Below are 23,659 nucleotides of genomic sequence, written 5' to 3' on the forward strand. Positions count from 1 at the left end.
TATTACCCTGTTTTGAACGCCCTAATGGAAAACAACTTTTAAACAGCATGAAAAATATGTTAAGGAAAGCATTGTATTTGTAATCAAAGTTATCAGCACTATGAATATCCTGTCATTTTGTTCCGTAACTTTCCCATACTTACATGTGAAGCGTAAGAAGTGTGTCACAAAAAATTACTTTCTATTGGTTCAGCAGACCAAAATATTCTTTATAGAAGCATAATGCCCTGACGTCGAAAAATATACATGTTGCGTATGATAATTATAAACACAGATTACTATTTTACAGTAAATTAATCACATTAACGTACATAGTCAATTTATTGTGTAAGCAGCAAGGAACATTTATTGAAGCACATAAAAGGAGTTTCATATAATACATATGAAAAATATGGCGCAAGCTCTGCTTAAGATGATGATGCTAATATCTAAAACAAATGGCCTTCCTAGTTTTCACCATTTTATAAGAGTTTGTATACTATGAAAACAGTGTCTTTTTCAATGCAAGCTCATCACTCAACAAATTTTTGGTATCTAGGTAGAAATGTTTATATATCTTGAACTCTTTAGAGGTTCATTTTGTAGCCCTTTTGAAGTATGTGCAAAGTTTCAAGTATTAAAGATTGAGGACGAAAACTGCGTTTCTCAATTTTGAGATGTTCTGCGAAAGTTGCCTTCATCGTCGTTGTTAAGCGAAAACTCACGAAGGCGTGTCTTAAATACCCTCCCTGTCTGTCGTTAGCAAACCCTCGGACATACACACACAGTTTTATATACCTTAGACTTGAGAAATTTGTCAGCTGTAGGGTTTTCATTATGATTTTATGTGGGGCAGACGGGGAAGGCATTTAAGACCAGCTTTCGTGAACAACATCCCAACAAATATAGTGAAAATTCATATCAGTCAAATTTCGCAGATCACAAATCGAGAAAAACACTGTTCCTCCTGCATATGTGCTTAATATGGCACCTTTCCGTATAGATGACAAGGACTACAAAAACCTCTTAGACGAGTTCGACATTTACACTGATCAACCAGAGCTACCGATATAAATACGTCCAGGTGATAGTGTCACCTGGCGAGAAATGACTGCTAGTCAGACACCCACGGTGCATGCAGTGTCTGTGAGCGTGCTGTCCGTGTGTAGAATGGCGAAGCCGCGCGATCTACGTGAATTTGACCGAGGGTAGATTGTTATGGCCCAGAGGCTCGGCAAGAGCATTTCGGAAACTGCAAGACTTGTCGGGCGTTCGAGGAGTGCTGTGGTCTCTTCAACATGTAGCCAAACCAAGGTGAAACGACGTCCAGACATCGTGGGGTTTGGGCGGCCACCCCTCACTACAGATTTCGGCAGCCGTAGGCTGGGCAGACTGGTAAAACAGGACAAGCAACAAACTGTGGCGAAACTAACATCAGACTTTAATGCTAGGCAGATGGTTCAAATGGCTCTGACCACTATGGGACTTAACATCTGAGGTCATCATCAGTCCCCTACAACTCAGAACTACTTAGACCTGACTAACCTAAGGACATCATACACATCCATGCCCAAGGCAGGATTCGAACCTGCGACCGTAGCAGTCACGCGGCTCCAGATTGAAGCGCCAAGAGTACGTGTGTGTGTGTGTGTGTGTGTGTGTGTGTGTGTGTGTGTGTGTGTGTGTGTGTGTGTGTGTGTGAGAAAACACAGTGCACCGAACACTCCTAACGATGGGCCTCCACAACCGAAGGCCCACGCATGAGTCAATGTTAACAGCACGACATCGGCAACTACGACTGAAATGGGCATATAACCATCGGCACTGGACGTCGACGCGGAGGCAGAGCGTTGCACGGTCTGATGAATCCTGAAATCATCATCTTCAGGCTGATGGGAGAGCGCGAATCCATCGTCATCTAGGGGAACAGCTCCCTGACACCTGCACTGAGGGACAAAGACAAGCTGGCTGCGTCCCTATTATGCTCTGGGGAACATTCACGTACACCGCTTCATGACGACCATGTTTCCCGATGGCAGTGGCATTTTTCAGAGAGATAATGCGTCGTGCCATAAGGCCTGGAGTGTGTTTGAGTGGGTCCAGGAACACTGTGGCGGTTTCTAGTTGATGTGTTGCTGCTCCCCCTCCCCAACTGGCCAATCTGAACCCGATCGAACACATCTGGGATTTGACTGAACGTAGCGTCAGAGCGTATCGACTTCTCCCCGGAATTTATGAGAATTAGTTGACTTCTGTGTGCAGATATGGTGCCAAATCCCTCCAGCGACCTACCAAGGACTCACCGCTTCCATGCCACGATGCGTCGCCGCTGTTATACGTGCAGAAGGTGAACATACCAGCTATTAGATAGGTAGTCATAATGTTCTGGCTGATCAGTGTATTATTCTTTTAGATATTATTGGCGACAATAGCTGACGTGTAACTATGTGACATGTTTTTCATTTATTTTACATATATATCTTATTTACATGCTTTTATAAATGTTTTTGCTGCTAGCACAACAGATTGTAGTACTAACCACATAAATGTGATTCATTTAGTATAAGTTTTCAGTCCGTGTTGATAATTCACACATACAATACGTATAGTTTCCGACATGTCATGCGTTATGCTACTGTGAAGAAGATATTTCTGTATGCTAGGCCAGTATTTAATAAGCCGTTGTAACACACTTCTTATAATTTACATACAGGTATGGAAAAGTCCTAATGATTTATAATACCCCAAATTTTGTAGATTTCTATACATGACAGACTAATTTGTTGAAATCTGTAAAGTGAAAAATTTCTCAACTGAACATTGAATTTTATTCTGAATCTACTCGAATTGTGGAATTGAGAAATAAGTGAATGAGGGCTCGAATTTTTATATAAACAGCTAAACATAGATACCTCCGTTCATTCAACAGATACAGTTAAGACAACACCGGCATCACGAGGATATTATACCATTCGATTCTACCGTGAGAAAGTTTCTAGTCTTATGGGAAGGTGCTTTGCCGCTATCAACACCGAGAGCATTGAACAAAGAACTTCCGCAACACCTAATTTCCATCTATTTCCACAACAACAACAAAGAGGTTAGGGCAGTTGTTGATTGGTGCTTTGTAGACCTCCCAGAACAGCACTTGGGACATGCTTTCTACTAACTGGAACAACACTGGGCAAACTGCACTGAAATAAAATGAGACTGTCATGAAGTGCGTTTTCCACCTACATAATAGACAATATTCACCTTGTTCTCTAAAATATTCACCAGTTCAAAAAGCTGTTTAAGAATTATTCACTGTCAGAACTCTCATTCAATAAATCGTGTAGTGTAAATTTATGATTTACGTTAAACATTGGTAAGTAACACTATACTACCAAGACTGACACCTAGCAAAGTAATGTGATGTTAAAACCAATCTTAGGGTAGTGTATAGCTTTATCTTTCAAGATCAGAAGCTGCTTCACGTAGGAAGAGCGCACATTGGAAGGAAAGTATAGTAACAATTCACGATGGGCGGAGTCACCAACGACACGCAACGGACCATGTAAATAAAAAAGAATAAAGAAGTGGTCTGGCATCGCATCACGTCACGTCACGCACTCACGCTCCGCGCTGAACACCTAATAAAGCCTGGCCCAGCAGATGGAAAAGTGCTGGGCTGTGCGTGCCTACACGATAGGCTAAATATACTTCGTTAACTACAATTATAAACGTAAAATGAACCCACAACCCAGAACACACAGTACTCCTAAATTTTCAGGACGTGTAGAAGGTGCTGGGTGGGTACCAGTTACTATAGGAACAAACAAGACAAAGACAACGTATTCCACTCCCTTGCGTCTTTTGAGTCAAAGGATGACAGCGTTACCTGGTACTACAGATGATGCGGAATAATTATCATGGTAATAATTATCATGATTTCCACTATACATCCTCTGCCCACCTACGTACGGTCTGCGCACCGCTTCACTGCAGCAGCAGCAGCAGCAATTACCACATCAAACGTATTCAAATTGAATTAATTACCGGGAAATTCCGATTAACCTTTGAACCAATACGATTGATACATTGTTTTAAACGTTTGCTCCTGTGGCATCGAAACGGTAAATAGTTACCATATATGAGTTCGTGTTCAAAGTTATTTACCCAGAGTTATCTGCATGTACTAAGACTTTGATACGAGAATTTGTAATTATTAGTGTAATAACTCTCACCACTAAACTTTTATTACAGCTTACATTGATCACTATCTTCCTGCACATAACTTGATAGCGTCAACTGAAAAAGCTGAAGGGCGTTGTAATTGACGACACACTTTAAAACGAGTCTAGTTCTAGAAACAACGTATTATGTTACAAAGAGACGACCAAAGAAGTAGTGAAATGCAGAATGTATAATAAATTTGAGAAATAAGATGGCGGTACAATTTTCTCCAACAGTGATCACGAATTCTTCATATCAAATACTGTATACAGACGGATACAGAAGTAAAAAAGCTGGCGCGATGGAATAAATACACTTAAGATGTTAACTTTTTACTCAATCAGCATATGCATCACTGGATTAACTGCCAATATAATAAAAGTATTACAGCTTAGTCGTCAACATGTTGCTGCTAGCGCTTACGAAACACCGAGAACAGGAAATCAGTTCCACCTCTATGTCGCAGAAAAATTCAAGTACACACGTGTTGTAGCTGCGCCAGTGCAGGCTGCATACACTTTTCAATCTACCTTTCATTAACACTACTATTCCATGACGAATACTGATTAACAAAAAGCGGAAGAATGGTACGTATTGTATTTTCGTTATTGTGTCGACCTGCTGTAAAATGTTATTACGATTATATATGTACATAGAAGAATATCCACAGTAAATAAAAAAAATGAAAAATAATGCTTAACATCCCGGCGATGCCTAGATCATTATCGGAGGCTCGGAGAGTGGGAAATATGGGGAAGGTAATCGACCGTGTTCTATTCAAATGAATCACCCTGGTATTTTCCCCCTCATCGATCTGTTAAAATTTAAATCTAGATAGTAGGACGAGGAATATCCGTTGTCTTCCCGAAAGCGTGGGCAGTGTGCTAACCAATGCACCGTTTCACTCGGTAAATGCGAAGTTAAATAAACAACTAATCGATATTATGAAGGGGAAGTTATGGATGTCAGCACAAGCTTTAAGAATGAAATTTGTTTAATTCGCAGTAATCAACTTATTTAGCAATGGTACATACGCGTAAACAGTCTGCGATTGGTGGACTTACCAATACGGGCGACAAGATGTGGTAGTCACTGAGCGCGTGCTAGAGTTTTGCAATAATGCCAGAACTATCGAAGCGGCGCACGTAAGACATTAATATCTTGCTTTCTATGCTTACGTCTAAATGTTGAACGGTTTTATACATTGTCAGGACGCAAATTCGGACACTCAAAATTTACAGATACACTACTAACGCTTGTAACTAAGTTTTCAATGCAAATACGGGCGGGTATGGAGGGAGGGAATCATCATCATAATCATCATCATCATCATCATCATCAGATGTTAAAAATGCCGGTGACAATCTCGAGGGGAGTATCGAACTGCAACCGCGCCAAAACGGAATCCTAGATCAGTGCCGACAGACACGATTGGATGTGCTAACGTGTCTAAAAGTTTCAACACGAAGATTATTTCAGGACGATGTATTTTATAATTAATGTGATAGAAAATAACTATAATACTACACACACACACACACACACACACACACACACACACACACACACACACACACACACACACACACTAGCGCTTTATCTGTGGCTTCCCCCACATACACCTATGGCACATATATTGCTCACATCTCCTCCTCCCCCCCTTCCCCAAATCTGTCCACCGTCTCCCTATCTCTGTCCATCTTCATCCCACTATCTCTGTGTGTACCCCTGTCTCCCCTCTTCCTTTTCCACTTGCACAAGTTTCGCAGGAGAACTTCTGTGAAGTTTGGAATGGAGGTGATGAGTTACTGGCGGAAGTAAAGCTCTGAGGATGGGCCTCGAGTCGTGCTTAGATAGTTCAGTCGGTAGAGAACTTGTCAGAGAAAGTGAAAGACATGTTTTTTGCAGGTGGGGATATTAAGTCGCCAAATAATAGTTAAAATTCATGGTGAAACCTTCAGCTGTCTTTCGTTTTGCACAAAATAAGAACAAGGGAAGGTTGCATCATGAATTTTAACAAAATGCCAGGTACCGTCACGATTTTAACGTGTCAGGAAGCTTCAAATGAATTTATTGCTTTTACAGCTGTATTTGATCAAAGACGATGTCCGTGTTTTGAAGAGGGATGAGCGGTACCGATGTAAGACGCTAATGTAGTTACCCTACTGTTAATCTTTAGATACCTAATCTATGTATGATATCTAATTGTTAATGACCTTTAATGATGCTGCGAAATAAAGCGAAAGGGATTCAGTCAAAACACAGGCTTACTTTTTATAACAAGAGAAAGGAAAATATTAATATTTTCCATTTCAGCCGCTGCCAGTCAACGATTCCAACAAGAAAAATACCAATAAGGAAGCTACTTTTCAACATTCGTCGAACGATACATCCCAGCACTTCATTTTGCCCTGTTATGTTTCGCAACAGAAATATCTCTCTCTGTACTTCACTTAACTGAAGTCTTACAGTTATTCTGAATAATCTGTATCCAACCTTGACATTAGTCAACTATTCTCACACGAGATGGAAACGACATGATAAATTTATGTTTTTGGTTTGTTGGTCTAATTTCCGCAAAATTGTTAGTTTGATTTGGAGCTTAGTATTTGTACGACCTTTTTATGTAGCCGTCTAAATTTCGTTAAAATTGATAAAATGGAGTGGGGTGCCCTCAAAAAAATTCTGTTTTTGTTTGTCTTATCGCTACCGTTGATGAAGAGCAAGGAGACTATTTTATTTAAAATCATTTAGATCAGGCCGGCCACGGCGTCCCAAACTTCACGCAGGCCGAGCGTTAAGTGCCGCGTGCGGGCCACGGTTCGGCCTGTCCTAGACGTTGCTCGTTCCTTGCCGAAGTAGTCGGCGCAGCGCAAAAGTTTCATTTAGTATTACGATGTGGCATTTTCCAGTCGACACAACTATCTCAGTTCGGCAAAATCGTGGTGCCATCGCTGTCTACTCTTCCCTATTTGTTCGTGGTATGAAGGACGTTCAGATGTCCAGTGGAGGTTTGTATAAGATGAACCAGACTGCTGTCAGAAGCCTTTAAAAATGAATTGGAATGACAACAGAGGCATGAATTCTCAGTATCTATTATCCAGTCGCATAAGCGAGGGGTTCTGCAAATTTACTATGAAACGAGATTACAGTACCATGCCGAAAGAATTTAGACACTTAGTTAACAGTGAAAAAGCAAAATAATTACAACGATCGAGAGGCGGGGAATCATCGTTCTATACGTCGAGAAGCACTTTGTGCTAAATCTGCAGGCATGCAGCACAGGAAGAAATTGATGGTATGAAAAGTAAAATTTCTAAAGTCGCACGCAATATTCCACTGTCCAGTTGCAACAGTTTTTCTAGGTACTTAATGAAAAGTATGAAGAGTTTGTACATCACTGCAAAGTACGTTGGTTAAGTCAAGGGGCATGCTTTGAACGATTTTTCGATTTAAAACACGCTATTGCTGAATTTATGAAGGAAAAAGCAGTACACGAAATAAAATTAGAACAACCGGAATGGATTCCAGAACTCTCACTTTAAGTTGATTTGACTGCACACTGTCCACAGTAAGGTATTGCAAGGTGAGAAATAAGGCAGGTAGGTTGGTTGGTTGGTTGATTGATTGATTTGGGGGAGGGGACCAAACAGCGAGTCCATCGGTCCCATAGGAATGGGGAAGGAATTCGGCTGTTCCATTTCAAAGGAACCATGCCGGCATTTGCCTGAAGCGATTGTAGGGAATCACAGGAAACCTAAATTAGGATGGCCAGGCGCGGATTTGAACCGTCCTCCACCCGAATGCGAGTCCAGTGTGCTAATCACTGCGCCACCTCACTCTGTGAGAAATAAGTTACTGTAAGGTGAGAAATAAGGTACTGCAAGATGGAGGTGCATTTAAAACGAAGATCGCGTTATAGAAGGGACAAATTCTGACCAAGAGTCCAGTTACTACCTTCACCGTCCTTAAAGAAAATGCGAGGTCTGAAGAATTCATTGTGACCTTAAAAGAATATAAGAATAGCTTTTCCCGCTAATCTTATACCTGTTCCGACTTGTTTTCGAGACTGTTTGTCGTTTTTGTTCAAAGCAGTCTTGTATGAGAGCCCTTTTACGATCATGAAACAAAATACGTCAAGATTACGTGGCAATTCTAATGCGAAAATCTGTCAAATTGTCTGCGTCTGTCTGCATGCCACAGTTTGTGACGCTGAGCACTATGGCACTAGTGTCAAGGCACGGCTCGCTACCTGAAGTCTCAGCTGCCCCTGGCTTCGATAACAGAAGCTGAATTCAAACGTGGCTGTACATCGTTTTACAACGATCCCCGTGAAAGACCACGCAATACAACACCTACAGACGAAAACTGCGTCCAAATACACAATATGATGCTGGAGGGCTGGCGATTTGAAGTATATCTGTTTCTTGCAAGGTAAGCAGCTCATTTGTTGAATTCGGCCCACAATCTAATGGGACAACACTTAAATTGCATTTAAACAAATGGTTCTGTTTTCCGACTTAGCACTGAATAATTTGTGTCCCTCATTTGCGCTCTGAAACAATGCAGCGGTCAGCAGTTGGAAGTTGTGACCAAGCAAAAGAAAGTCTAAATCAATTTCATCTGTCCGCAAAGATTTGGTGCCACTGTTAACTGAGATTCAAAAAGGGTTTTTATAACTGATTACTCTGTAAAGTCTGAAACAATAACTGCTTGTTATTATGCAAATCTACTAGACCACTTCCTGTGGAAACACTTGGGACGCCTAAGCAGCAGAACAAAACATCTATCGTCTGGAAATAAAATTTACAACGGCAAAGGTCTGAGGGATTTGAATTTCGAATGGCTATCCACATCAAGAAATTTTAGGCAGGAAAAATTTTGCATCTAATAATGAGATTTTGCTGTAGTAGTTAACTAATTTATAAACCTTCGCAAGCTTAGTTTTTAGGGGACTGAAGCTAAACATAAGGCCATTTTCTAACATAAAAAATAACCTCACCTTTAGGTCTAGAAATTTTCTCCTAGCCCTTCTTCGAAGGAACAAGCACAATTTCTTCTTACACCGAATCTTAATCGTGCACTTGTGGCTACTACCACTTCATAACTTGCGCATGAGGAGAGGTGAACCATTTTCATTACCTAGGATGGCGCTGCGTTTAAGTAACCCTCGCCTATGTAGATCTTTCTAGGCTGCTGTCTTAGAAACACCTGTAGATTCCAATGACGACCTGACTGTTCGGAAATTCTGAACGTAAGAGATTCGATATAAACACTGATAGCGCAACAGTTATGAATCTCCGCTCACTTCACATTTACATAAAATCCCTCTTTTTATAACAGCTGATTGAGCAATTACTTTCCACCTACTGTCCTCCTAAAGTAGGACATCACTGGTCAGCAAATAAATATTTGGTCTGCACGCAAAGCAACAATTTACTCCATCAAAATCCACATTTGCAAAACTACTAAAAAGATTGTTACTGAAAAATTTTAATGTTAAGGAACTCAAAATACCATTAGCACACAAAACATGAAAAATCTCCAAATGCTTTCGTCAGCATTTGTTTCTAGACACTAACCTCAAAATAAGTAAGAGTGTTCTTAAAATTCGTGTTCGGACTGCTGCACATTATGCTAGTGAAACCTGGATGCTCTGAAAGCTAGAAAAAGAAAACAAACAAGCATGAGAAATAACTTCCAATGGAATAACGCAAAAAATTTAGTGATTAAAAATGCATGAACGACAATTTTTGACGTACAAAGTTTTTACAGTCAATATTACTGTCAAATTATTTAATAATTTGGAGAAGAAAGAAAGAAGAATTCGAAAGAAATTGTGTACCAAATATGAAAATACAATTTGGAAATTGAGAAACAAGGAGGTGTAAGAAAAAACTGAATGTAACAGGTATGAGAAAGCGGAACATTACATTTTATGATCACTTAAAACAGAATGGATAACAAGATGATGGCAGAAAAAATATTTAACACCTGAGACAAACATCCAATAACACAAATTTCGTAGTATGTGGAAGTTAAAGATGCACAGGAATTAGGAGAACAGACATTAAATCAGTGGAAAAGTACAAATTTTAAGGGTTTCCGGAAGAAAACACCTAACAGCGACATGGACAGAAGAAAGAACAGAACAGAGCAAGAATAAAGACTTATTAGGAAGCCACAAAAAAATGAAAATATGATCTCATAAATCAACTGTTTTACTTGTGCGTGATTTGGCCAAATTCGAGTAGTAATAAAACTGTCAACCGTCTAGGATTGATTGATAACTCGACTCGTTTCAGGTTTTACAAGCACACGGCTCGTACACAAATCCGTGATGAAAAACTGAATTACTGACTTTCTTCTTGCACCTACGACTTATAATCGCCTCAATTTCTCTTTGAACTCTATTGTTTTAGCATTTAATACTTATCTCAATTGTTTTTGTCATAACGATTTGTGTGTTTTGACTCCCTACTACCACATAATTCGGTATGATACAATGTATACAGTTCTGACATGTCAACTAAAACATTCCTCGGCTCCTTTTCCCTAGGGTTTAGTCTAAAACAAGACATTAAAAACGTGGTAAAAGACAATAATATAGAAATTAGGTGATCAAGGGTATCAAATTTCGTATTACTAATTAAAATATGTGGCTTATGCTTTCAGTTCTGCCAAAGAAGGCACATATCAATATTTTTTTTCTACGACAGTTGTTTTATCTTAAGTGTAGCAGCTTAGCAATCAATAAAACATTCAAATCATTGGTGCGATACATCATATGTAGTTTTCTAAACTTGTACCCTACGCTTCAATCTGCAAATATTGAACCATTTGTAAAGTTCTTAAACCTATGCAGCAACTAAAAAAAATACTACTGTCTGGGAAAGTGCCTGCAGCGCTTTTGGACAAGACATTCGGAAGGAGGTGCATCTAGCTTTATTGAGGGACGCGGTAGAGCAGTAGAGCGTCAGTTCACGTGCACTCTTGGTATAGATCAACCAGACGCCCACTGACTTCAGTGTCTCGAGAGCGCTGACGAACCATTTGGATGTCAGGGCATTCACCGTCACGGTGTTCTGCATACTGTTGCTGTTGGTGCTCACTTTTTATGAGAGTATCCATACTGTGATGTTTCGCCAGAGTAAATGCTTTCACAAGTTTGGTCAGAGTTTAAAGATAATGATTTTCCGTATATTAACAACAGCCCCTGGAGCAACTTGGCTTTTTGTGGCGACAGACTGAGCTCTAATTCAAAGCGCTGTAGCACAAGACCAAAAATCAGTACAAAATCCTCAGAAAACTCAGAACAACCACCGCCTTGTTTCTGCAGGAAGACACCTTTCAAGCTATCGTCTGCTTTGTAATTAGATTTGTGAACTACAAATATGTCGATGGTAAGGATTTCAGATTTCATAATGGGCAGTCATACTTGCGGCTTCGACACTAGCAATGCCGTGTAAAATATATTTAAGTATTAATTCTTTTATCGTCAAATATCTTTCCGAACCTGCACCTCAGTCCATAGCCGCAATACTATACAGGTAATTCAACAAAGCTATTAAAACGCCCTAGGTAAGAAACAAAACCGGGAAGTGGAAGTATAGACATTTGAAATAAAATTCCGATTATATTGTGAGAAAATTATTCAAATGTAAGATTAATCTGAATTATGAAAACAGACTATTTGCTTACTTTGGAAAGCAGGAGAAAAGCAATCAGCTTTGGTCGTACAGAAGTAGTTGTATCGTCCAGAGATAGCGTTGGCACGCCAAAGCAATCCGCATCAACCAGCGGAAGACACTCCAGAGTACAAGCCCTCCCTCTCAGCGTAGCAGCGCCCTCACGTTGAGGTCAGTATAGTCTCCAGCATGCAAGAGCTCAGTACAGTTCGTGACCACCTCTGAAGGAGTCAACGTCATAGTGTACGACCAACGATTTGTTAAAGTTTCAGATGAATTTTTACTCCTGTAAATGTCTGTTACTTAGTGCATCAAGTGATGCTTTCATAGTCAATGACTGTTGTAAATTATCCAGTACTCCTGTGGCAAAGTAGTGCGTCGAAGTTAAGTAAAACTTTATTCATTTATGTAATAAAGTGAACTAATATTACATGTGTTCTACTTTGATGAAACTTCTCCCAGAGCAATCAAAAAACCCACAGTTATGGCCGGACGAAAGTAGTTTCGTATGGTCGCAACAGAAGTAACCATAACTTTAATCCCAAAGTGATTTAGCGACACCATGGAAAAATTTATCTTAGCGACCGGACTGATCACGTTAAGTTTGAAATACCTTCCACCCTAACCATTCCCACACAATAGTGAATAGAAGTCGCCATCTGAAGGAGCCGTGTAGGCCTTTTCAGTCAATCATCTACTTTTTCCCACAATTTTTCAATCATTAATAAACAAGCTTCACAGGCCCTTAAATCATGACCGCTTTCAAAACTAGTGCGCATCATCTTTTACGTCGCCCTTTCGTGCCTGGTCTTAGTTATCGTGTGAGGTACTCTTGTATGGAAGCCGTGTCTGGTGATCTACTGGTAAGGCGAGTGCTTGGAAATCTCAAGCTCGCGAGATTGTATCTCCGTCGCACCTCCGGAATATTTCCGTCTGACTTCGTCTTATAGATTCGCCGGGAACAACAACACAGTTCGGATTCCGCGTTGAACTGTAGGTCCCGTTCCCCAGTAGGATTACTGGAGTAGGTTCGGGACACGCAAGTAGCCAAAATGACGTCCAGTTGACAAGTGGTAAAATGCACATGTGTAGAGATAAAATACAGGAGCTAAAGATCATCTACGACTCGTACAAAAAACAGACTGCGGTTATGAAAGTCGAAGGGAATGAATGGGAGCCAATAGTTTAAAAGGGAGTGAGACACGGTCGTAGCCTGTCACTGATATACAATATGTACACTGAGTAACCAGTAAAGCAAGCGAAGAAAAAATTGAAGCGGAACTCAAGTTCAGCTACAAGATATAAAATGAGATTTTCCCGATGAAATTTTCATTCTGTCAGAATGGAATGGCCGTCTTTAAGAGAGATTGTAAGATGAACAACAAATGTAAAACGAAGGTAATTGAACGTAGTCTAATTAAATCGCGTGATGAAGATGGAATTAGACCAGGTAATGGGACACTACAAGTATTAGACCAATTTAGCCATCCGGGCAGAAAAATGAATGACAATAGCCGGAAAATAGAGGGGACAAAACGCACACTGGCAATAGCAAGAACAGTGTGTCTGAAAATTGTGTTTACGTCTAATATAAACTTGTGTGTTTTGAACTATTTTTTGAAGGTATTGTCGAGTGTAATCTTGTACGACAATAAAACGTGGGCAATAACCAGTTCAGACAGGAGGAGAATAGAAGCTTCTGAAACACGGTGCTATAAAAGAAAGCTGAGCATTGGATGGAGAGATCGTGTCACTACTGAAGTGATACTCAAGCGAACTGAGGACAAAATTTTATGACGTTAGTTAATTAAAACACGGGATCGGTTGATAGAATCCATTCTGAGGAATCAGGGAATCGTAAATTTGGTAACAGAAGGAAGTGAGGGGGTTTAAGAGTGTAGATGTAGAGTATAGCTTGACAGTACTATGTAGGTTCAAATGAATGTAGGCTCAACAGAGATGAGACTGGTGTAGTAGCTGCACTTTACCACGCTTCGTACCGAAGACCACAACACCAGACTACCTTCTACAAGATGTTTCCACACTGAAGGCACAACTCCAAGGAACTATAAATAAGGGCAAGCGTATCCATTTGAGATAAGGAACGATGGTCCGGGAAGGACGATATTGATCATGATGGATATATGTGTGAGCGCACAATAGCAAGAGGGAATGACCGATTCGAATGTTATGGAGCCAGACGCACTTTTGGCAGTGGAATACTACACCCATTGAATTATTGCCTGTATGACATAAATGCATGTAGTTGCACTAAAGAGAAGGCGCAGTATTGGAAAGTGGCACATTAATAACAGCCACTCACATACCATTCATTCACAAGACGTGCAGGTTTTAATTTCTCGTACTTTTAGACTTAAATGGTATTGAGCAAATGGGTCAAAATGAGTCGTTCGCTCGGGTCTCACATTTCTGCACAAGTACTTTTATCAGATGAAGCATGTCTCACCTGAACCGGAATTCTCAAAAGTCGTTCTAGTCCTGTACGGAGCGCCGAGAATTCCCGTGCTACAATCGTAAAAAGCCATCACTGCATATTTAATGTGAACTTCAGAACGGTCACGGTCAAAGTCAGAGACTTGTTAACTGGGCCAAATCTGTTTCCTCTCCAATTAAGTACGCCCCTGTACACTGAGGCGTACTTCCCACAATGCTGGAAAATCTCATATCATCGCGTACACAGGCGGTTCCTACAGGTTGAAGCCGCAGCTCACTTTTCACGTCTGGCTCATGAACACTTCCATCAGATGTCCAGAATCAATACAATTCCACGGTAACAAATACGGTTTATTCTCTTTAATTAAACCTCTGTCAATACCAACTCCAACCAGCTAACAGCTTTCCGGTGTTCTGAGTCAGCGTCCGTCAATCACCTGTGCACACAGAATGAGGCAACCAACTCTGTACTGAATGCAACCCTTACACCATTGCAGTTCTCGCAGGAAGAACTGTGTACAAGCCGTGAAAATTGACTTATCGGCTGTTCATGTATAGTCCTAGACATAGCTGACAAGGATGTTTCACGATTTGTTCTTACGGAACGTTTCAGTGATCGGTGCTCCTTACCAGATAATTTTATAGAACTCTGGTTTGGTGTTTATGGAATGCTTCCACTTCACAATAGCGCCATTAACAGAGAATCCGTGCACATATAATTCCTTTGAAACTCTATTGGAACGCTTTTCTGCGCAATACTATCAACATTAACCACGCCCCACTAATGCCATTTTTCTCCATCGCTCATAGAGCGAAGTGACGCAGATGTAAGACACTGAACTAGCATTGAAAGGAGTGGAGTTAAATTCCTCCAGCTCAATGTTTACTGCTGTTTCTCTAAATCTATCAAGGAAAATTCTGCTATGGTTCCTTGGAACAGTACACGGCTGATTTCCAACTAACAGTTTTTCCTTTTCCCGGAAACTAATTCGCACAAAATCAGGTCTATGATGTTGGGACATTATATACCTGAAGTGAAGCACGTATACATAGTCTCACGTCTCGAAGTTCCTTCAGTGAATTGTCCCAATGTGTTTGTCAACATAGTTTACCTCCAACATAGCAGTTCGAGTAAATATGACTGTCTTTGGAAGAAATGAGAAAGTAAAGCAGCCAACTCTGAGATCGTGCTGTGATAAAGCAGCTTTATGTCGCTTTACATCGTTACATTTACATATGGACACTTCTTATTTAAACACTAAATGACTAGGTATTAATTTTGCCAATTTTCTATTACAAACGAAAACAAAAATCAGCTGTGTGTGTAGTATAATACCAAAAAAAATTAATTTCCATTTATTCGTGAAAATACCTTTGAAATTATGGAACAGTGGTAGCAGGAAATACGCTTAATGTACAAATGTGTAAGTTCAGTATCCAAATTAAGAAAACTCTGTATGTAAAATACAAATTCTCTGTAATGTTTGGTTAACTCAGAACTTTATTATAATCAATATTTTTAATTACATATACAGGAGTTAGGATGTATAAATTCTTGAGTGAGCCTACCCTTGAGCAAGCGACGAAGTTGTCCATGAGAAAAACATGGAGTTGTCAAATTCACTCCGGAGTGATTAATGGACTGATAGACTGCTCCTGTGACTTAACTGTAATGGCAAGTTTAAGTTTCATTGGAAACTGCACTCTCTTGAATTGAAAGGGGAGATCTGTCTGAGCGAGGAATATCTGTGCGATATACACAATTTCTTTCTCTCCCTTTCCTGTTAAGATGATAGCTTCAAACACATTGCCCAACATCTTCCTGACACAGCCTGTTTTGGCTGATCGAGGTTTTTTTTGCCTATAGGCGTTTACGCTACGCTGCCAGGTGTCAGGGATTTCAAGAAGCTGAGTCTATTGGATGAGAATCTTCGTAGTAAAGAATAAATGTATTAAAGCTTCGTGCGCATCTCACAGTTTATGACGTCATATCTCTTTAGCTATGTGTCGTACAGCGATATATTTGAGTAGGTACATTCAGCGGCATATGTGGATACTGTCTGAGAACGCGGCAGTTTTTCACGCATATTAATGTTTATGAACTACGATACATAGGTGGTTCTTGCCCCCACAGCGATTGTTGTCTGACACTAAGGATGTGTGAAACAAGTTTGGTTGAAATCTGTCCAGCGGTTTAGGAGGGGATGTGGAACATACATTTTTATAAAATGTATTGATATGGATGTTTATGTGACGTGTTACCATATTTTATTGTTTATTGTAACTGGTATATTCCATACTGCTATAGTCTAAATATCATTAAATTTACCCGCTGGCCTTAATCGTATACGAATGCAATTACATATGGAACACAATGAAGATGTTCATCACTAAATATGCAGTGTATCATTCTCCTAAGTTCTCTGTAACACCACTATTTGCTGAATTGGCGAATTTTCAAATGCAGATTTTGTGATAAAACAGCTAACAAATTTATATTAGTCATTATATCTAGCGCAACTTCTATTCTGTTCAATCACTGATTTTAACTAAAAGTGATATATTGAAGACTTAATACTGTTTTATAAAAAACCTAACGGGATACTTTAAACAGCCGACGGCTTAAATTGTACAGCAATACGAAAAAACACTAAAAATAAACAGCTGCATGCATGATGGAATCTTTCGAAAAATACCAGGAAATAAGAACTTACTTTTTCCTAGTGTTTAACTCTGTTGTTGGTTGCTCTTCCTGGGGCCATAGTTCTCAGTGTAACCTATTGGAGAAAACTCGTGTGCGCCATCTGTCTGAATAGTGTAGGCTTTATTCTGTTTTACTGTATTTTAAACTTCTTTTTAATCGTATTCTCTGAGGCAGAAGTTTGGGAACAGCCTAGCATTTGCCTAAACGAGCTTGGGAAATCGCCTGAAAACAGACAGGGTGACCGGTGTACGAGTCCCCGATTGTCACTCCGCCACGTGGATTCGATATGGATCTTGCCTATTTCCCTGTCTCGCAAGCTAGCACGTCGCTCCTAACGTCGTACGAGAAGGTCGTAGCAAATTTAGACCAATGTTAAAAAATAAAGAATAAAAAACATCTGCCCTTAACAAAGGCTTCAACAAAAAATTACGTCTGCAATATTAGTCACTGTGTCGTCGTCTTCTACTGAATGTTCATGGGCTAAAATAAATTTCCAAAATCTCAGTGTTTCTAAAGTTAAACGTATGCTGATCAACTTCTTTCCTAACAGCTTCTTGGTGACAAACACCAGGTCATGCTCCGACGGACAGCTAGATTCTCAGCTATGGGCTACCGATGACGGCCTGCACAGTTCCAAGGTTGTAAATCCCACTGCATTCTGACTGTGTCTGACAGACCGCTACGCTTCTGTATATGCTGGGCCTGACAGCAGCTCGTGTGTATGACAAATCTCTGCACGAACCGCCTCCCTGTTCAGTGGAACGAGTTCGTCGAGGTTTAACGGCTTCTCATCAAATGTGCACTATTGTTCACAGTACAAGTACTAGGTGGATGCTATTTTACAAGATAGCTGCCATGTCAGGGCCTTCCAGATGGAAGAGCTTTTCTGAAAGTGATTTTTTTTACGACTACGATTTACAAACTACGCCACTTCCAACGCGAAATTTCGGAGGTTGAAACCAAATCTGTTTCTACACCTTGAACTGCGTTGCAAGACAAACATGCATAACCCCCCCCCCCCCCACCCACCCACCCACCCACCCGCCAAATGAATCTAACGTTCTCTGCAAGGCGATGAAAGGAGCAGAAATTTGCTTTTGAGCCCAATCTCTTATTATTGACTCACAATATTCCTTAGAGTGTCTGTTCTTAAGATTATTCAAATTGATGGTACGATAAATTTCAGCACATGGGGGTCTGGCGCATCCGAGCGGTTGAATGCAACCGATGTTATAGCATAATAGTTACCTACGGACTGTCCTGTTAGTTTCTGGTAGTATCGCAGAGGGCGTTATAATCAAGTAAAATATTATTCTCAAGAAGATTTCTTTCCGTAACATGATTTGTTTGTGGTAAACAGTCAAAGCACTGCCATGCCTCAAGTCCGCTTATTTCGTTCGTTTTTTATACGAAGTAAAACGTGAGTGCTTGAAAATAGCAAACGTATTTATACGGCTAGGAAAGGTTCGAAAAGTAATCGTAATTATGCAAGAAACGCTTCGACTGGTAAGAGGGAGCTAGTTAATCGATATAAACTCATCGAAATGAGTTTGTTTCGGCATCGGCCAAAAAAAGGCCGGTGCTGGCATTACCAATTACAGGTTTGCGCAATTTCATTATTTAAAAAAAACAAGTCGAAACTTCAGACGCTAGATTCGACGAAGACAAACATTTTTCAATCTGCCAGGAACTATAGCTCATCAAGTACACATGCAGTTACATTATACCTTTTCGTAAGTTGAGTCGGCGTTTTTCCACTGTAGTACGTACAATTTTTGCGATATATTTTAATTTCAATTTTTCGTGAACGTTTTTACAACGATTTTTTTGTCGAAAAGTTTACTTATTTCAGACTGCCGCCAGTTTGTTAAAAACAGTTTAACACTTTTTTGAAATTTTGTTCTAGGCATAAAATTGGCGTTCAGAGCTTCCACCAACCGCCTTTTTAGTCAGCGAAGGCCTTTCGTCCTCCGGGTGCATGTTTTTTTCTTAAAAATACATAATATAATCTCAAGGGTGAACAATAAAAGTCTAAAGCTAGATTTTTAATTTGTTATTTTATTGAAAAGATCATGAATATCGGTTCCAAACTCAAACGCCACCCTGGTCTACGTTGCACGAAGCCAATGTGGTGAAGGGTTCACAACCGTCGGGAACACGGCAGGTAGCGTGCAGTTAAGTTGCCGGAGCAGCAGCCGAAAGCGAACTTTGGAGGGTAACACAGAAGGAGCGCGTGCCTCTAACTGGCGGTCAAGAGTGTCATCGAAAAAGGTGGCATAGGATGTGTGACAGTCTTAATTTCCAACGGACAAGGGATCAGTACAAACGGAGGCAGGTGATCACATCCGCCCCGCAGGAAGTACCGCTTAGAACACGTAGGACACTTAGGGACAGGGTACAACGTGCGGCCAGGTAAGGCACATGGGAGGACCAAGAAAGTTTTCTATCAAGCATGAGCCCCAAGAATTTCGTAGTTTCAGCGAACAGAGGAGCAACAGACCCAAGATGTAAAGACGGTGGAAGAAGCCCACTACACTGCTAGAAATTCATGCGAGCGGTTTTGTCAATGGAGAAGTGAAAGCCACTGTCTATGCTCCGCGAGTAAAGACGGTCAATACGTTGCCGAATAAGCCGTTCACGGGAACAAGTCTGCGGAGAACTGCAATAGATCGTAAAGTCAACGAAAAGAAAACCAGACATGCCTGACGGGAGACAGGGCATAATTGGGTTAATAGCTACAGCAAAAAGGACGACGCTCAGGACAGAGCCTTGAGGCACCCCGTTCTCCTGGATAAAGGTGTCCTACAAGGCCGAACCCACACGTACCTTGGAAACTCTGCCTTTTACAAATTCTTGAAGGAAATGGGGCAGGCAGCCTCGGAAGACCCGTGTGTAGAGAGTACGGAGGATACCAGTCCACCAGCAGGTGTGTGAAGCTTTCTTCAAATCACAAAACACTGTCACAATCTGGTATTTCTGCACAAAACCATACATGGTTGACAAAGCGACGAGATGGTCAACTGCAGATCGGCGCGCTCGAAATCCACATGGCGCAGTTTTTATCCTTACCAAGCTTACGTATGAGTATGACAGTGGCTTCACGCCAGCGTCTGGGAAACGTGCCATCTGCCCAAATTCGATTTCGCGTATGAAACGAAGAGAAGGCAAGAAAGAGGTCCTGCAACATCTGAATGTGAACACTGTCTGGCCCTCGGGCGGAAGATCGGGATGAAGTGAGAGCATGATCTAGCTCCTCATAGTAGAGGCGGCGTTGTAGTATTCACGATTATGAGAGGAGAAGGGTGTCGCCCGAGCCTCCTCCATTCGTTTCTGAAGGAGGGAGGTGGGGTGATAGTAAGTGGAGCTCGAAATATCTGCTAAAACAGCGGCCCAAGGGTGTTAGAGACAGCAGTACGATGCTCAATGACCATCTGCTATGGTCAGACCAGAAATTCAGGTAATGGACGTTGGTCTCAGATCCGACGAAAGTTGCTCCACACGACAGAAGAGGGACTTAAGATTGTTAAAGGAACTAGTGCATAAAATCCAGCTAGCTCTTTCGATACCCTGAGGAATGGGACAGCATTGTGCACACAACTGTTCATAACGAATATAGATCGTCACCGTAGGAAGACCGTTAAAAACGCATAAAGAAAGATTCCATGTGCGAATCGCGTCGTGGGGACTGGGACACAGAATGATAAAAATGAAGTGCGAGATATGGAACGTTCTGTGACAGTAAGGATGTTTATAAGGTACTCTACCTGGTCATAACTGGGGAAATGATGTTCATAAAAGGTCGCTAGGGAACAGTAATGCCTTCAGTCAACCTTAGAAAGCTGCCGACTGGATTTACATGTAGGTGGGGTACGAGTCAGCAAACGCATAGCAAACCGGAAATGATCGCTTCAGTACGCGTCAGAACGTACCACTGTAGATGACAGGCAAGCTGGGCAGTGTAGAACAAGAGGTCCGAATGGGAATAGGTTTTGTGTGTGTGTGTGTGTGTGTGTGTGTGTGTGTGTGTGTGTGTGAATGGAATGTGGGTGCTCCAGTGTTAAGGCAGATAAGGTTGAGTTCATTGAGAAGGTCAGCCAAGAGGGAACACCTCTGTTTTTGAAAGAGCCCCAAAGGGGATAGTGTGCATAAAGGTCAACGAGCAGCAAAAAGGGGCGAGGCAGTTGACCAATAAGCTGGAAGAAGTCTGCCCTGATGACACCGAATGATGAAGGTGTGTAGACGTTGGGAAGAGGAAAGGTGTAGCGAGAAAGGATAATGCAGATTGCAATAGCTTGCAGCTGAGTGTTCAGTGAGGTGCTTTGGCTATGAACGTCATTCCAGATTAGCAGCACGATTCCCCCCTCCTCCCACAAGATGGATTGCTGACCTTGGAAGGGGGGGGGGGGGGAGGGAATGCAAGAGGTCAAAGCAGTCGCAAGGACGCAATTCTGTTTCTTGGAGGCAGAAACCAAGTGGACACTGATTCCAAGAGCAGTCCTAATTTCTCCTTGTTGGATCTAACGCTACAAATGTTCCACTGGAGGAGAGTCATAATGGGGAATGGGAAGGGGAGAACAAATGAAGGGTAGTCAGCTTTGTGGCTGCGAAGCGTCAGCCTTCAAAGAGTCACTGCAACAGGGCACAGAGGCTGGAGCATCCTGTTCCATGAGATCTACTGAGGCGTCAGTGTTCTCCCTGGGTCAGCCTGTGGGTCCAAGGCAAAAAATGTAAGCAGTGAGCAACAGCAAACTTGAGGTCAGCCAGGTGAGGTTACTGCTTGGCGACATTGTTCAAGAGGATCTCCGAAGCAGGGAAGGAGAAGACCATTTGTCTTTGTCTGATGAAGACTGATGTTTGTCGACGTAAAGAGTCTTCGCGGAAGTATTCCTTCTGTCCTTTCTGCCCTGCTGGTTGTGTAGCAGGCGATTTCGCTGCCGGGGGCGAAAATTTGGTGGTTTGTTGCACAGCGTTAGGATAAGATGAGGACACTACCATGATACTGGGCTATTTTACAACTGCTGTGCTGAAATGGAAGTTGTAATTCTGCATGGCCATGTCATTCGTGCAGCAAGGCATAGCAAGCATGGTACTTTAAGTGCCAGAAGGTAAAATGCAGGGCTTTCGACTAGCCAACAACTTGCGAGCATCAAAGTAAGATACTTATACCTTCACCGGGGTCTTTTGGATGGCCCAGTCGTTGAGACACATGGGACATTCCCGGGATGACGTGGCATGGTGGAGGAGGAGTAGGAGGAGGAGACAGGCTATTGCTCTCATCAGCATCCCTACCACAAGTAACATTTATCCATGTTCTGACAGGAATGTGAGTTTGGTTTTAACATTGACATTGGTAGGAACGCATTGGGTTTGGAATATACGGTTGGACTATTATGACTTCATAGCCTGCTTTGATATTCGATGAAAGCACTACTCGATCAAACCTAAGGAAAGTGTGCGTGTGGGCACTAAGGTTGCATTAACCTTTTTCATTATCCAATAGACTGCTGCGATGCACTGATCAGAGCTGTATGTTTGGATTTCTCCCTCGGTCAGACCATCAAGCAGGCAAGTGTAAATAACACCATATGAAGAATTCAATGTTCAGTGGGCCTCAATACGAACAGGACAGCAGTGGAGAATAAGCAGTTGTTGGGCTTTAAAAATCACAACTGGTCTCCAGAAGCTAAGTCCCATTACGTAAACGAGAGCAGGATTTAACAGGGCCTGCAATTGAATAAACACTTTTCTAAACAGTTAATGAATTAACTGTAGCAAAGGAATGACCTTCAGTATGTGGTACTACGAGGAACCGAGTGCAGCTGGGAGAGTCTTTGAATCTTTCGCCTCATTCCATTTACGTTTAGTAAACGTAGACTGAGATTAAGATGACTGGTTCATTGGGAAAAAAAAAAAAAAAAAAACAAAAAAAGGCATGATAGCCAGCGTCTCCGATGGCTCCTTCCAACTGGAGGCCACCTAAGAGAGGCACTCACCTGCCTTAGGCGACTGTTCACACCTCAAGGCATACCTCCCGAACTCCTGATAGAGGGACTATTGGCAATTTGGGGAGACAACACCTCAGGCAATCATCCTCCCTGGGCCTGGCTTGCACCAGGGGTAGGTGCAAACCCCACCTGTCGACGTGGGGCTGGAAATTATGCATTACCCAGTCACTTGTCATGCGTAAAATGCATGGGCCAGCCTTCAGGAGCACACAGGGAAGAAGAAGAAACACAGAAATCTCATACGCCAAAGAGGAGGTAGGATAGGAGATGGAGAACGGAGAAAGAAGAGAAAAAAAAAAAAAAATAGACGATGCACTGTTCTGATGACTGGCTATCGAAATTTCAGAACACATTACCAAAAATAACTCAAACATTTTTCCCAAGAGAGGGGGAAAAACAATAGCAGTGGGACAGACATGCAGCATGGAAAGGGAAGAGGTGCTGCAAAGGCTGGAGCCCCACGGTAGCCAAACACGAACTCACCCAAGGGTGGTGAGCCCCTGGAGGACTGGAAGCAAGTGTTGCGGATAATAGTCATAGGGGGAGACAGAGACAAATACAGTAATCACGTTCAAAAGGATGTGTGTTGTAGCAGTTATTCGGATATGAAGAAG

General features: G+C 41.6%; 1 protein-coding gene across 2 annotated transcripts in view; it reads right to left on the reverse strand.

Annotated features, from left to right (window-relative positions):
- LOC126091925 (glycerol-3-phosphate acyltransferase 3) overlaps window positions 1–23,659 on the reverse strand; it is a 225,082-nt gene that overhangs the window by 116,250 nt on the left and 85,173 nt on the right. Inside the window, exon 2 of one of the 2 annotated variants that reach the window (XM_049907246.1) lies at window positions 9,777–9,857. The exons of the other annotated variant lie outside the window; for it this stretch is intronic. Coding sequence (XP_049763203.1) covers window positions 9,777–9,857 — 81 coding nt within the window. The remainder of the gene's footprint in view (window positions 1–9,776; window positions 9,858–23,659) is intronic. 2 annotated transcript variants of the gene reach the window in all.

Source organism: Schistocerca cancellata, chromosome 7 (assembly GCF_023864275.1).
Source record: "Schistocerca cancellata isolate TAMUIC-IGC-003103 chromosome 7, iqSchCanc2.1, whole genome shotgun sequence".
NCBI lineage: Eukaryota > Metazoa > Arthropoda > Insecta > Orthoptera > Acrididae > Schistocerca > Schistocerca cancellata.